Source organism: Zosterops lateralis (assembly GCF_965231275.1).
Source record: "Zosterops lateralis genome assembly, chromosome: 4".
In the NCBI taxonomy this organism is placed as follows: Eukaryota; Metazoa; Chordata; class Aves; order Passeriformes; family Zosteropidae; genus Zosterops; species Zosterops lateralis.
The window spans coordinates 49,711,011-49,725,228 of record NC_139765.1 but is presented as its reverse complement, the minus strand read 5'-3'; the positions used below and the strand labels follow the sequence as shown (position 1 = coordinate 49,725,228).

Genomic DNA, 14,218 nt, shown 5'->3' with positions numbered 1-14,218 from the left:
GGGAGAGTTTCCAAGTGTGTACCATGGTGAAAATACACATGCTTAACACATTTAAAACCTGTTTCATAATAACTTCCTGAATATTAGCCTACAGCAGTAGAATCTTATTTTTGCAAAACCCAAAAAGGCAGACCAAAAAACCCTCTAACATCCAAATCCTATCTGGAGGCTCAGCAGCAATTACAAATTTTGGTTTTGTGGTGCTGTAAGTGGTACAACTGAAGAGAGGGGTTAACAGTTAAGAAAATGCTGTTTACTTTGATTCCACTAAGTAGAAAATAAGATCAGTATTCAGTAAATATTTAATTTACATTCTAAGAAATGCAAAAATTAATGCAAGTGATTTGGGGTCGGTATGCAAATTATCTGTCTGTAACTGATCCTATGAATTTCATATGCAGCATTGACAGAAATGGTCATGAATTTGAAATTTTACCTTCAACAGTCAAGTTCTTAAAAATACCCCAAACAAATCTAGAGATTGGAGTGTTTTGTTCCAGGTTTTCTGTTGACTCTCCCACCACCACACTCACTTCTGTAGCTCACACAGCAGATGCTTACAAGGAAACCCATCACAAGGATGGCAAATCGCTTTGAGGAAAGACCAAAGTACTACTAGCAAGTCTGCAAAACTAAAACTAACTGTCCTTCAGTTCTTCTGAAAAGAAAGAATCTCTCTACTGGTTTTCAAACTATTTGAAACTCCCTGGCCTTTGTCAGGTTAATGTTTTCCAACCCTCGTGATTCACTGCACTAGGTTAAATTTATGATGGGGAACAATACCTCCTGAGGGCTGTCAAGATGCTCTCACAGCAAACACACCTCAACACGCTCAGAGGCCGAGCAGTGCTGGCAGCCCCTCCCCATCCCAGGGAACACATACTCGCTCCCAGGCGTCCAGTCCCCAAAAACCCCTTCTGTCCTAAGGGGTGGTTTATTACCACAGCTTGTGCACACGCAGCTCTACATGGCTAAATTAGCAGCAGCAGGAAAGAAGTGAAATTAGTTAAATTTTAATAGCAGGCAAGTGTTTTTTGCTGCTACTTGAATTTGAGACCATGGGAATGAAAAGTTACTTTTTTCTCACACTGCAGCCTATCAGGGCACATTGCACCAAAGCACAGATAGATCTGCAGAGTCAAGAAGCCCAGAAAGGCAGGTTGATAAAGACGAGATGAGCTTTCTGACAGCAGCCACCACCCTAAGAAAGGCTCCATCTCTTCGTCTCCCACAGTATTTCTGCTAATGAAATCACCCTCAGCTTTCCTGCATGGTTTAACACAATGTAGTTTCATAAGATGAGTCTTTTCCAAGTGCTTTGTTTCATGAAGTCAGTGCAATGCACACACTGGTGAACACGTCTGAGGCGGGCCTGCCTGACCAAAAAAACCTCTCCAGTTGTGTCTTCTGAGAGATTCTTGGACAAAGAGAAAGTGTTGTTACGCTAAATTTACAGGACTTTGAACATGTTCATTTCACTCCCCGGCCACACAAACCACAGGGGTGAGTGGGGACCTGGTGATGGCCAGTCCTGGCCCACACCAGCCTCCTCCCTCTCCAATGGCCAGCGCCATGCACAGTGTTTCAGGTACTGGGCTTTAAGAAGTCTATTACCTGATCACAAATCCCACATTAATTAAAAATTTAGCTATTTATTTCAGTAGGAATGTCATCATAATAGTTTTTAAAAATTCATAATGAAGAAATATATCATGTTCCTCAGATAACAACTCTGTCCTAACCACCACAACGTGATGTAGTCTTGCTCTTCCAACCGTGGTTACCCTGGGCCTGCTGACCTTTAGGGGCCTGGCAGGACAACTTTACTTGTTTTCCTCCATCCCACAGGCTTCTATTGCTTCCCTCTCTAGCAGCTCAGCTGGTAACACCACAGGGCTTGCTCCAGCACAGCTGGGTAATACCACTCCACAGACACCAATGGAGCCAGACTCAGCCCACAGCTCATGCCCATGTATTTATTTTTCACACTTTTAGGAAGTCAGTTTATCTGATTTCCTCTACCCTTGGCAAGCCAGAGGTTTCCTCCTGTCTGCCTTGTCACAAGTCAGCCACACTCATTGCTCTGGTCATTAAATTCGTCTCTCTTGCACTTTAAAAGGATAAATAAAATAATCAGAAACTGTTTAACTTCAGTGCCTCTTTCCTTCTTAGGATTTGACTAGAAATCCAAATTCTTATGTCAGGAAAAACAAGCACATTTTTAGAAGAGGTGTGTCTTAGTTCAGATTAGTGTGGCATTCAGAAGTTATGCAAGTGCCAACATGGGAAGAAAATACAGCACATTCTATAAAATAGGTATGTTTAATTATTTTGGAATAAGATGATAACATCCACTTCCTTAACTGCTTATTCTGTATTTAATATTCTAGCCTGGCATATTAAGTGTCCTCTCTTGCTTCATGGCTAATGGTATGGTATAATAGTTTAAACTCTCCTATTCATAATTTTATTATCTGATCTGGACATCAAACTTTAAAACAAGGGAAAAAACCAACAAAAACAAAATCATGAAACATCACAATCAGACTTAACATCAATATTCTCATACGACAGACTAGATTTTCCTTTGGGTATATTATAGTAATGTACTCCACTGAGGACACTGAAATTATGCTTGGCCAAACTGAGGACCTTCAAATCTGGGAGCTCACTGAAATACATGGGATGACGAATATGCACTAATACTTGGGTGTGCACATCTGTACAACACTGAAAAAGGGAAAAAAGACCCCACACTTCTTCTTACTCAGACTTTCTGATACAAGTGATCAACCACCCATCTATTTGGTGAAACCACCTGCAATGACTCTGACTGCCAGTGGTGCATTGCTTGCTGCCCTGTCCTTGCCAAAAAGCAATTAAAGGCTGCAGGAACACTAGGGATTCCTATTTCACCATCGGATTTGAAGACTTTCAGATATGCAAATCCCAAAGGTTCCTTAATCAGCTGTTCCAAGTTTGCTAAAAATTAATGCCTGATTATGACAAAATTGAGTTTGCCCTCTCCTTCTAGTCATCAATTCTTGTAATTCTTTACATTATTAAATGGCCATTTCTTTCTCTCCATGAGAGTACCACTTTACTGTAATTATTTTCTGATGCTTCTCTCCAGCCCTGGAATAATTTTTCCAATATCTTCTCCAGCTTTTCCACTTCCTTTTAAAAATACTGACACTAGGCATGGAAAAACAAAATCATACAGCAGTAGCAAGCACCAGGTCCTTGTGGCAGGTGCCCTCCCACACATGCCACACCAGTCCTTCGTATCACAGCATCCCACCATGGACTTTGTTTAAGTGTTTGATCTAAATCTCTAAAACCTTCCTAAATCACTATTTCAGGAAGAACAAATCATACCTGTGGAACTGCAGTTTTTTAACTGGCTGCCTAAGCCTGCCTCTGCTGGTACTGAAACCAGTTTGTTTGACCTCAACTCACCAACAGATCCAGCTTGTTCTGGGTCATTGTTTTTAATGACGCTACTATTTTTTTATGTCACATAGAAGTTTCAGTAGCAACCATTTATACATTTATTTTCAAATCACTGAAATAAACGTGATTTGTGTCACATCATCAGTTGCTGTGGTACTTCATGACCAACCTTAAACTAATGGCAGTAGAATCCAACTGTAATCAGCTGGGGAGGCTAGGGGGGGAAGATGATCCGCAATAAATTAAATCTGTTTTAATTCATTCACAAAAATGTTGGAAAACTAAACAAAACAAAAAATGATCATATTATTACCAGTACTATTTTTTAGTAAATTCCATTTAGGAACAGATGATGCATAAAGACCATACTGTGCCTACTGTTCTCCCCAGTAACTCATTTTCATCAGGCATTTTGGGACTTTCTTCAGCCTTTTTTAAACTCCTCAAAGATTTCATACTGTAATTTTCCTTGCATTTAGAGACATTTCAGTAAACCCCAGGATGACTCAGCTGGAGTAACATTTCAAATGAGAAAGTGCATCAAGAATTAGTTTCCTCAAACTCAGGAAGAAATCAGAGGAGGTTGATTAGGACTTAGATGGATGCCTGCGATTTTTTGCAATAGTGAAAATTATAATATAAAGCACTCTGACATTTCTGCTTGACAAGCATGGCCTGCAATGTTTACCTGGGATGTACGCATTAGATAAATTATTAAAAGTCAAGCAACAAAAATTACTTCCTGTTCTAATCAGCGTGCGGCAATGTCAAAAGAAACAGGATATTGTCCAAAGACATATTGTGAAAATTTGACCCAAATTGCATTTAAAGTTTATAATTTATAAAGTTAATTTATAATTGCGTTTGTGCTTAAAGTGAAAACTGCAGTATGCTGAATCTTCCTTTTTTAAAAATTCTTCTTTGATGCTATAATTGCCAGAGGCTTATCAAATGAGAACAGGCCAGAGGGACGGGTGAAAACGCTCAGATAACGTTTGTCTTCCCAGCAGCAGCAGGGATGCTACAGGGGCTACATCCCATCTGCCCCAACACTAACTTGTCTTGTCCAGCATGGCGATGGGGGATGGGGGGAGCAGAATTAAACTGTCAAGGTAGATGGGTAGGAAAAATGAGCCATTTCAAGATAAAGACGTAAGTGCCCAGTCCAGAGCGGGTAACAAACAGTGAGCTCCTGCTGTAGCAGTGGCACACCGCCCGAGCCAGTCTGAGCGCCCAAAGCAAAGTCCACTGCAGCTGGGATAATCTTACAGCGAACTTGCTCGTGTTATTTATTAGCGTTTAGAGAAAGTAGCTGAGAACTAATTTTTATCAGAAACACAATACAAGTTTTCATTCTGGTTAATACAACATGAACAGCACACACAGCCCCGGACACACGGACAGCACACACAGCCCCGGACACACGGACAGCACACACAGCCCGGACACACGGACAGCACACACAGCCCGGACACACGGACAGCACACACAGCCCCGGACACACGGACAGCACACACAGCCCGGACACACGGACAGCACACACAGGCGGACACACGGACAGCACACACAGGCGGACACACGGACAGACCGGCCGGGGGCGTTGCCGGGCGCCCCCCCGCACCCCTGAGCCGCCCGGGCAGGGCAGGGCAGGGCAGGGCAGGGCGGGGGCACGGCCACAGCCTACCTGTGCTCAAATTGTCATTGATCTTCAGCGGCACCCTCAGGATGTACACGAGGAAGAGCATGATGAAGAACCACAGCGTCCAGAGGTAGGTCCAGGACCAGACGATGCAAGACTTGAGCTGTTCCAAAAAGCCCGTCCCAGCTTCAGCCATGTTTTTTTCGGAGAGAAAAGGAAAAAAAAAAATATATAGGGGGGGCGGACGGACGGCGGAGCGTGGGGGAACCAGCCCGAGCGCCGCTCTCTGCTGCCGGGAGCTCTCGGCGTGTGTCTGTGGATGGCTCCCCGCTCTGGCTGCCCGGGCCGCCTCTCCCCGCCCGCCGGGCTCTGCCCCCGCCCGCCGAGCGCGGCTAAAATGGACTCCCGCGAGCTCCCCTCCGGCCCGGCGGGCGGGGACGTGCCGCGGTGGCAGCGCCGGACCTGCCCCCACCGACCGCGCTCGGCCGCGCCCCGCGCCCGGCCCCTGCTCGGCGCCCCGGCCCTGCCCGGCCCTGACCGGCCCGCCGCGGGAGCCCCGGGCACGGCGGTGAGTGTGGGGCACGGGGAGCCCCGGGCACGGCGGTGAGTGTGGGGCACGGGGGCGGCTGTGGGCACGGGGAGCCCCGGGCACGGCGGTGAGTGTGGGGCACGGGGGCGGCTGTGGGCACGGGGAGCCCCGGGCACGGCGGTGAGTGTGGGGCACGGGGGCGGCTGTGGGCACGGGGAGCCCCGGGCACGGCGGTGAGTGTGGGGCACGGGGGCGGCTGTGGGCACGGGGAGCCCCGGGCACGGCGGTGTGCGGCCACGACGGGACCGGGGCACGGCGGCCACAACGGGACCGGGGCACGGCGGCCACAACGGGACCGGGGCACGGCGGGCAGAAAGGCCGTGCGGCTTCCCCCCCCACACGTCTTTACGATCTGGAACAATGGTTTCTGGCGGCATTTTCACCGCGCAACAGGACTTCAAGCCTGAAAAGGGCTCGCGTTGGATGTTTTCTGCTGTTGACTCGTCCGAGCTCCTCGCTGGGATAATGAAACGGGCCCAGAAGTCGCTGGGTGCGTGTGCTGGTGTGTGCAGTGCCCCGCAGCCGTGCACTGCACTGCTCTCCGCCTTGGAAGATCCAAGGGGGACACGATAAATGGGTGGGAAGGGACCCGTATCCTGTTCCAACCCCCTGCCAAGGGTAGGGGAGGCACCCACTGATCTGTGCCTCATTCAAATAATGTCAGTAAAGCATGAACTTCAAGTCATTAAGTTGTACTTTTGAGAAATACATGTTGCTTCTTCCATGAATGAGGCATTATTCATGAAACAAGATTTAAAAGCAGAATGCGATAAAAATTCAGGTCAGTAAACACGGCTGACCCTGTTTTTTTTGATGTCACACAGCTTATAAACATTTCAGTAAATATGCACCACATACTCCAATTTGTTTGGATCTCTCTCCTGTGTTTCCACAGTCTGCATCCAGTGGGGTAACACTCTCCAGCATCTCTTAAGAAACGGGGAGTATTTATAAAGTATTACCAAAAGAACAAAAACTTCCTTGAAAATTTCTCTAACTGGTAGTAACCACTCCAACCTGAGATTTCCTAGTCTGTCAAAGACATAGTCATCACAGAGAAAAGCATAGTAGCTTTCCTGGAGTGTTTACAGTACCCAAAGGCATTAAAAAAAAAATAAATCTGTAGCTGTACAAATTGATACCTTCTCATGGTAGCAAAAGCATGAAATTTGTTCTTCCAGGCTGCTGTGGGACTTGAAGCTGGATGGGGAACACTGGCTGTGTCTTCTGCATTTGATGGGGACAGGATCTTCTGACTGAGGGACCACGGTCTTCGTGTAAGAATATTGGTGCAGGACTGACAGATGTTTTTCTTGCTAATATATCACAAAACTTTTAAAATTAGAATATACAGAGTAACTACATAAAAGGTCATTTATAGTTTAATTACATACCAAAGAAAACCACATCTCAAGTTTTTCAGCTTCCCCTTCCAGTTATAAAAGGAAAAATTCTTAATACATTAGGTCACATCTAAAAAACCTCAACCTTATTCAATCATGCAGTTATTTTATAAATCAAAATATTCCTCTCATTTTCTCATGTATTAGCAAAAAGACCAAGGCAGTAGGCAATTTTTCACTAATATAAATTTTCCTGTATGTATTTTAAGTTTCAGTATGTTAGTGCTTATCTTAAAAAACTATGACCAATTTCTTATTGTATGAAAGTTAGAGATGGTGTATAGGGCTTTTCCAAAGTTTCTTATTATAAACAACTTTTCATTCTGTTGTTTTTTACTGAAAGACAGGAGTGAATTGTGTTCGTTCCTCCAGCTCTGCTCTTTTTATCTCTTGTATTACTAGAAGATCAAAACACTATGAACTCTGCCCACTTAAAGGACAGTTATTAATTTTATGCCTTCCTTCCTCTAAGCGCTGCTGCTACTTCTTCCCCTGAAATTACAGAAGTTATTAATACTTTGCAGTAATGTTATTCATTTCACTTCCAGATCTCCAGTGTTTTTACAGTAAGCATAAAGTATTTTAAAAAATAAGGATTTCTCATTGGGTGCTATACAAAGAAAAACCAACAAAAAAACCCAAACAAGCAAACACATTAGCAAAAAACAGTGGCACAAACCAAACCAGAAAAACAATCAAACAAAACAAAAACACCAACCCTCCCCACAAAAAAACCCCAAAACCAACCCAACAGAAAGCCCAAATAAAACCCCCCAAAACCTCAGGAAATAAAAAAGCATGTGTCCAAATCCAAACGTTTGCATGAGGTGACAAGAAATTATGCACTGGATATCTTGACTCATGACTAGCTTTGTGCATTCATATGACAAATTACATTTCTGCTGTTCATGATAAAGAAGCACCTAAGCTGACACTCAAGGCAAGTACACTGTTCAGGCTCTATTTAACACAAATTATCTCTTGTCTCTCAGTTTTGTTTGAATGAGATTTCAAGTAAATATGAAGCCTTGAAGTATGCATTTCACAAGTCAGAAGCAAATTGTTCAGTACTATGAAAAGACACCATTTTGAGTATCATCTGGCTTCAGGCACTCACTTGCTAAGTCAAGATATGACACAATACAGCTGAAGTGAATATGTTTTACCTTTCTGCTAAGATTTTTCACTCAGTTATCTCACTTGTTTAGAGTTTTCTCACACAAGGCCTCAGTTCCTACCTCAAAATAATACCCGTAGGTGCAAACACTACTAATTTGTTTGCCATAAACCCAGTTCAGAGTTTCTAATTTCTCATATGACTGTTGATGACTTTGCTAAATGAAATCAGGAAGCAGAAGCGGTGACAGTTACTAAACATGAGGTGAACAGTGAAGTTTTGTTTCTTTTCAGAAGAAAGACATTTTCTTGAGCTTGGGCCCTGGCAAATAAGAAAGAATAGATGGGACCACTGTGCAGCAAAAGTCCAGCTTGAAAATTTTGCCCACCCAATCTTTGAATGGGTCTGAAGTAGTCCAAGATCCAAAGTAGTGGGGTTTTTCAATGTTTGGGTGTTCTAGTAAACCTTACAATATCTTCTGTCTGATAATTTCAGAGATCAGAATGAGAGGCCCATAATGTGCAACCTTCTTGGAACCTGGCTATAAAATAAGATTGCATTGGGGTCTTGGCAGCCAAAAGATGGCCAGGCACACTAGTCAAGGACATTCAGCAAGGGCAGAAATGAGACCTACATGAGCTCCACATATATATTGGAGCACTGGGAAACGTTGTCAGCTTGGTTCAAAGGAGCCAGACTTCCCCCTGACCTTCAGTTGATGTCTCATTAGCAGCTGAATCCCAGTAAGCAGTGTTATTGTCCAACATTTTTAATCTAGATACATGTAAACAACAACATACATACATATGCATACCTATGTCCAGATGTGAATTTACATCCATGTAAATACATTTACATCCATATAAATACCTATTCAGCATATCAGCTGCATATTAAACAATATCAAGTGTTGAACTGGAGATGGCAGTATAAGCTGGAGTCAGCAGTGGCTGAGAAGCAGTGTGCCAATGTGAGTGAAAGCACTGGAGGAGAGTTCATGGGATCCCCGTCCCAGCACTTCTCAGACATACCAAAGGCTGCATAAAATGCCTTAATCACATACCAAAAATCTGTTTTCAGCTAAAGTACATGCAATCCTTTGTCACAATCCAGAGAACTGAAAGAATGCTAAGAAACATTGAAATAAAAATTTGTGCTTAATTTACAATTTAATTGATGTATTTTTATTTAAAAGATATTGCAAAAATATGCAACTACAGACTTCTGAACAGTGTGCTCAAGCTGAAGTTTCTGTTCCCCATTCTAAAAGTGGGATTACAGTATTAGAGGAATAATTTTCAGCTTAAAGATAGTAATATTTAAAAACATACCACCAATACTAATGAGGAAAAGTCAAATATGCCTGAGCACCACTTGTCAAAAAGCTTAAAAATAATGTCTCCATTATTAACAAAATGTTGTCCATGGCTATGGATACTCTTCCAGAAAACGAGGTGCTGTATAATGTGTCAGGGTAGTTGCATGGGAAGGAGGAAAGCCTGCCTGAAAGTTGTTTTAAGATCTTTACTGACAAAAAATTCCATCAACCCGCTGCCCTAATTGCAAGAGAAGTAACAAAACCCAGGTTAGAACTGACTCAGTTAAGAATCAGATGTCAGTGCAAAGAGAGGGCAAAGGAAGGTGTTGGTAAATAGCTAGTGCAACTCAGAGCAGAGTTTCAGTATATTTGGATAGTGTTCAAAATAATTCATAACCAGAAAGAAAAACCTCAACCAAATTCCAAAAAGAAGGGAAAAAAATTCCAAACCTGATTTCTTCTGCTGCTTTTTTTCCTAATTGCATTATTTCCCCTAAAAATGAGATGGGAATTTCACCCTGACTGTCAGCACACTTAGGCATCAAGGTGGGGAAGTGTCCCACCCCAAACACACACATTTGACAAAGCAAATTGTTTGGGGTTATTTTAAATCCATGGAAATACTCCCCAGGAGCACTTACGTGGTTTTGTGGACACACACATTTATTGAGGCATTTTGTTAAGCTACTTTGTAAAAGGTGGTGGAGCAAGACACGCCAGTATTTGTACAAGATGGTACGTGCTTAGGATTCATAAAGGAATCATGCTTGCTGCAAGCTTGGCCCCTGGTCAAAAGAGAGCTCAAAAGACAAGTCAGAATCTGGCATCTGCATCCACACATGTTCTGTACGTCACAGGAGGCTGTGGGAGAAACAGGGAGCCAGAGACAGATGGCGAAAAGCCCGGAGGGAACCAGCACTGACTTCTCCCTCCCCTACTGAGGTCGAGGAAAAGGACAAAAGCTCTGCTCCCCACATCCATGCCTTGGACTGAAGCCAAACTACTTTTTTCTTTTTTTTAAGGAGATGCATTTGTGGGACATTTAGAGGACATGGCCTTTTTCCACTGATTGGTATCTTGACCTTTTTCTTTCAAGGAAAAATATGTTCAGCATGATCTTTAATTTAGTGGGTGCTGATATTATATTTAATGAAAAGACATTTAAAAGTGAGAAAAAGGTCTCAACTCCTCCCATCTGAAATCTGCAATTAGCAGAGTGTAGCTTATTTTTCCTCTAGCATTTGCAACACAGCATCTTTACCTGCTGTGCATTGGTAGGAGCACAGAAATCCACTGGCAGTTACATTTTATTTAATCTCCAGAAATTCAGAGGAAGGAAACCGAACAGTCACAGTGCTGGATCATGTACAGGTAATTATTGCGGCTTGAGGCTGGCAAGGATTACAGAGGACAAGAACAGCTCTGCCTGTAGGCAGGAAGGGATTGAGCAAGCCATGGAAGTAGGTAGCATCTAAATGGCACGTCATTTACTCATATCGCAGCTATATTTGGCTCCCAAGCCAAATCTCGTTAAACCTTTGCAAAATCAAGAACCAAAATATCCTTTTACCTCGTCTGATGCAGTTCTTTTCTCCTTTGCTTTATTGTCTTCCCTCTCCACCCCCATCCAGTATACCATTGCTGAGAAAACCATCCTCATAGAGCCTCTTCTTCTTACCCTCTCCACAGATGAAGGTCCCTATGAGCTTGTCTTTAAATTCAGGCTACAGAACATGTCTGTCTTACATGTTGGCTTCATCATATCCTACTTTGTTCCCTCCTTTGCTGTTCAGTTTTGCTTGATCTGTTCTTGCTGGACCACAGCACTCAGCATACCATACCTTTCTTCTGCACTCAGCAGTCATTCTTTAGCTCCAAATACCTTTCTCACATCCTTTAATTCAGTCCATCCTCCCTCCCCTTTTAGTACTGATGCAGTCACTGTACCACATTACAGATGGCCATTTCTCAAGTAAGAGTCTCCTGGCTGCAAAAGTGACATTTCAGAGCAAGCCCTTGTGTTTGAAATATTTTTGTTCAGTTAGAAGGATCTGACAGACCCCGCAGCCTGTCTCAGGCCCTGTGTGGGCAGGTGATGGGTCCAGGAAAGAGAACGAAGCTTCTAGTACAGAGCCCAGGGTGGTCCAACAACCTAAAACAAAGCTTAGTGTTAATCGTTGTTGTCAGTGGCATATCTTGCATTCAAGTGGGATGCTCATATTCATTACCTGAAATAAGTCCAAGAAGAAATTTCATCGAACATTGCATCATAGAATTTGGGTTGGCAGGGTCCTTAAACATAATCTAGTTCCAACCCACTGTCCTACCTTTCACTAGATCAGGATTCTGAAAGTCCTCTTCAACTTGGCCTTGAACACTGCCAGGAAATGGGGCATCCAAAACTTCTCTGCACAACCTCTTCCAGTGCCTCACCACTCTCACAGTAAAGAATTTCTTCCTAATATCTCATCTAATCACTAATTTGATTGATTTCACAGTAGGACTTCCTTCCTCTCTTAATCTCAATAGTTTGTATCTCTTTTCTTCTACATTTTTCAAATAGAGTGTGTGCTCTTTGGCCAAACTCAGGCCTAGGTGAATTCTACATTATATCTATGCTTTTATATAAAAATTTTGTAGTTCAGCCTCCTTCTGATTGTGAAGAACACAGAAGGGTAAGGCGATGAAGGCACCTGTTTGAGATGATTTTCTTCCTTCTCACACCTGCTACTGTTGGTAAACTCAGTATAAAATTACTTTCTCCATTAAGCTGTGATGGAGAAGGAAGAACACTAAATATGGCCACTAACGTGGGATCATAGGTATCGCTGGATACTTGAAACACCATATTTGTTGAACTCCAGTCTGACATCAGTTTGAAAGAGCAAGTGCTTCTATAAATCTAGGCTTCTCTGGCCTTGCATACAGGTAGTAGTTCTCAGAGGGCCTTCAATTCCTTCCCTTCTCAATATAGCCTGCCCTTCCCAGACATCATCCTTTAGAAACAAGACTTATTTTCATTCCTGCTTCTGCTATTCAACTATTTTCAGAAAGGAAGAACATACTTACTTTGGCTTCCCCATTGTGTTTACTAGAGATATTTGTATATTTTTCTTGCCCTCTTACCCCCCAGAAAACTAGCTGTTTGGCCTTTTCTATCATGAGATACAGACCATTCCCCAAGTCTTTATCTTTTCTATTTTACACTTTTACCTTCTGCACTTGAGATTGAAAATCCTTAGGAATGCCTCTCCTACAGGCTATCCCAAGTCTGCTCTGGCTAATTGGCTGTAATGTCATACCTTCCTCTTGGTTGTTCCAATAGAAATTTTTCTTTTCCCATCTTGGTTCCTGACAAACACACATCTGATGGATGCTAATTTACATTGGACTCCAGTCTTGGCTCACTTCACTTTCTGTTTAGACACCATTAGTGCAGGTAAAGAAACTGCTGCTGACTGAATCAGGGAAGAGGAGCAAGATGAAAACCCTAGTGGGCAAGCAGGGAGCTTCACCCATACACTTCTGTTCCACTCAGCATTTCCTAACCTTGCTGGCAAGGCAATAGCTGTATTGAAGGGGCTTTTCCTTGCCACTCTCTGTCAGCAGCTACAGCCTGGGTAGCAACTTTACTATGTCCGAAAGGACCTTACCAGGAGGGTGAAGTATCAGGTGGCTGGATTTATGCCTTGGGAAATGATGTACTGGCACACTCCCCCCACTTCTTCATTTACATTCAGCTGGAGTAACTCTGGCCACATCAGCTGCTGGTAGGACTGCAAGGCACACAAGTTTCCAGCTGAAAGAGCTAAGGAGAGGTAGACAAGTTCTTAAAGGGAAGATGATGGCTCACTAAGTTTAGTAATGAACTGGGAAAAGACACATACCAATTACTGATTAACAAATTCTGTTGCACCTAGAGATCAGTCATGATTTCCCTGCAGAAAAGCTTTGGAACAGGAGCAGCATTTCAATTCTTTGTGAGTGTATGGTATTTATTTTCTTAGCAGCATCTCTAAGGTCTAGCCTTTTGCAATTGAGCTGGCTCCTGACACCAAGGACAGCTAAAGAACCTTTTATACTCAGTACATGCCTACAGGAACTTGAAACAGGCTCTTGAATGACTCACACTTTTCTGATACTCTAGAAGTAATTCTGGCTAGCTTGGTGGAGGAGATCTGTCCCTGCACACATTGAGACATATGGGAAGTGCATGCATGGATGTTACACCAGCTACCATCCCGTTTTCACCAGGTGAGATGCGCCTCAGAGCTTGTCAGCTCACTGATCACTGATTCTTTTTCCTTTCCATAGAAAAAAAAGGTAGGAAAGCAGCATATTAAGTGCTTCCTATCACAAAACAGGGTGGTACATTTCAACTCCTCAGTTTTAACTGACATCAGTACCTACTGGAAAACAAATTGCCTGTTGTTGGCACAATATCCTAGATAATAAGGATTCAGTTCATGGCCCTGGAAAAGTTCACAGCAGCCCATCTTTTCATGCCACGATGCTCTCAGTTCAGAATCCATGTGCTGGCTCCATGTTATTAAGATACAGATAGTCTCATTTTTATACACTCGCAGTACCTGCTTTGTCAGTAGAGAAGGATAATATCAGGGACACATACCTTGCAGTGGCTGGTTGGTTGGTTTTATCTCCTTAGTTTAGCATGGGTTTTTAAATTCCTAATAGCTGA

At 43.2% G+C, this 14,218-nt stretch overlaps 1 protein-coding gene across 1 annotated transcript in view; it reads right to left on the bottom strand.

Annotated features, from left to right (window-relative positions):
* Nucleotides 1–5,440, bottom strand: part of ST7 (suppression of tumorigenicity 7) — a 136,759-nt gene extending 131,319 nt beyond the window's left edge. The window contains exon 1 of the mRNA XM_083858752.1: nt 5,138–5,440. Within this exon, the coding sequence (XP_083714878.1) occupies nt 5,138–5,288 (151 nt within the window). The 5' untranslated portion in view covers nt 5,289–5,440. The remainder of the gene's footprint in view (nt 1–5,137) is intronic.
* Nucleotides 5,441–14,218: the final 8,778 nt, after the last annotated feature.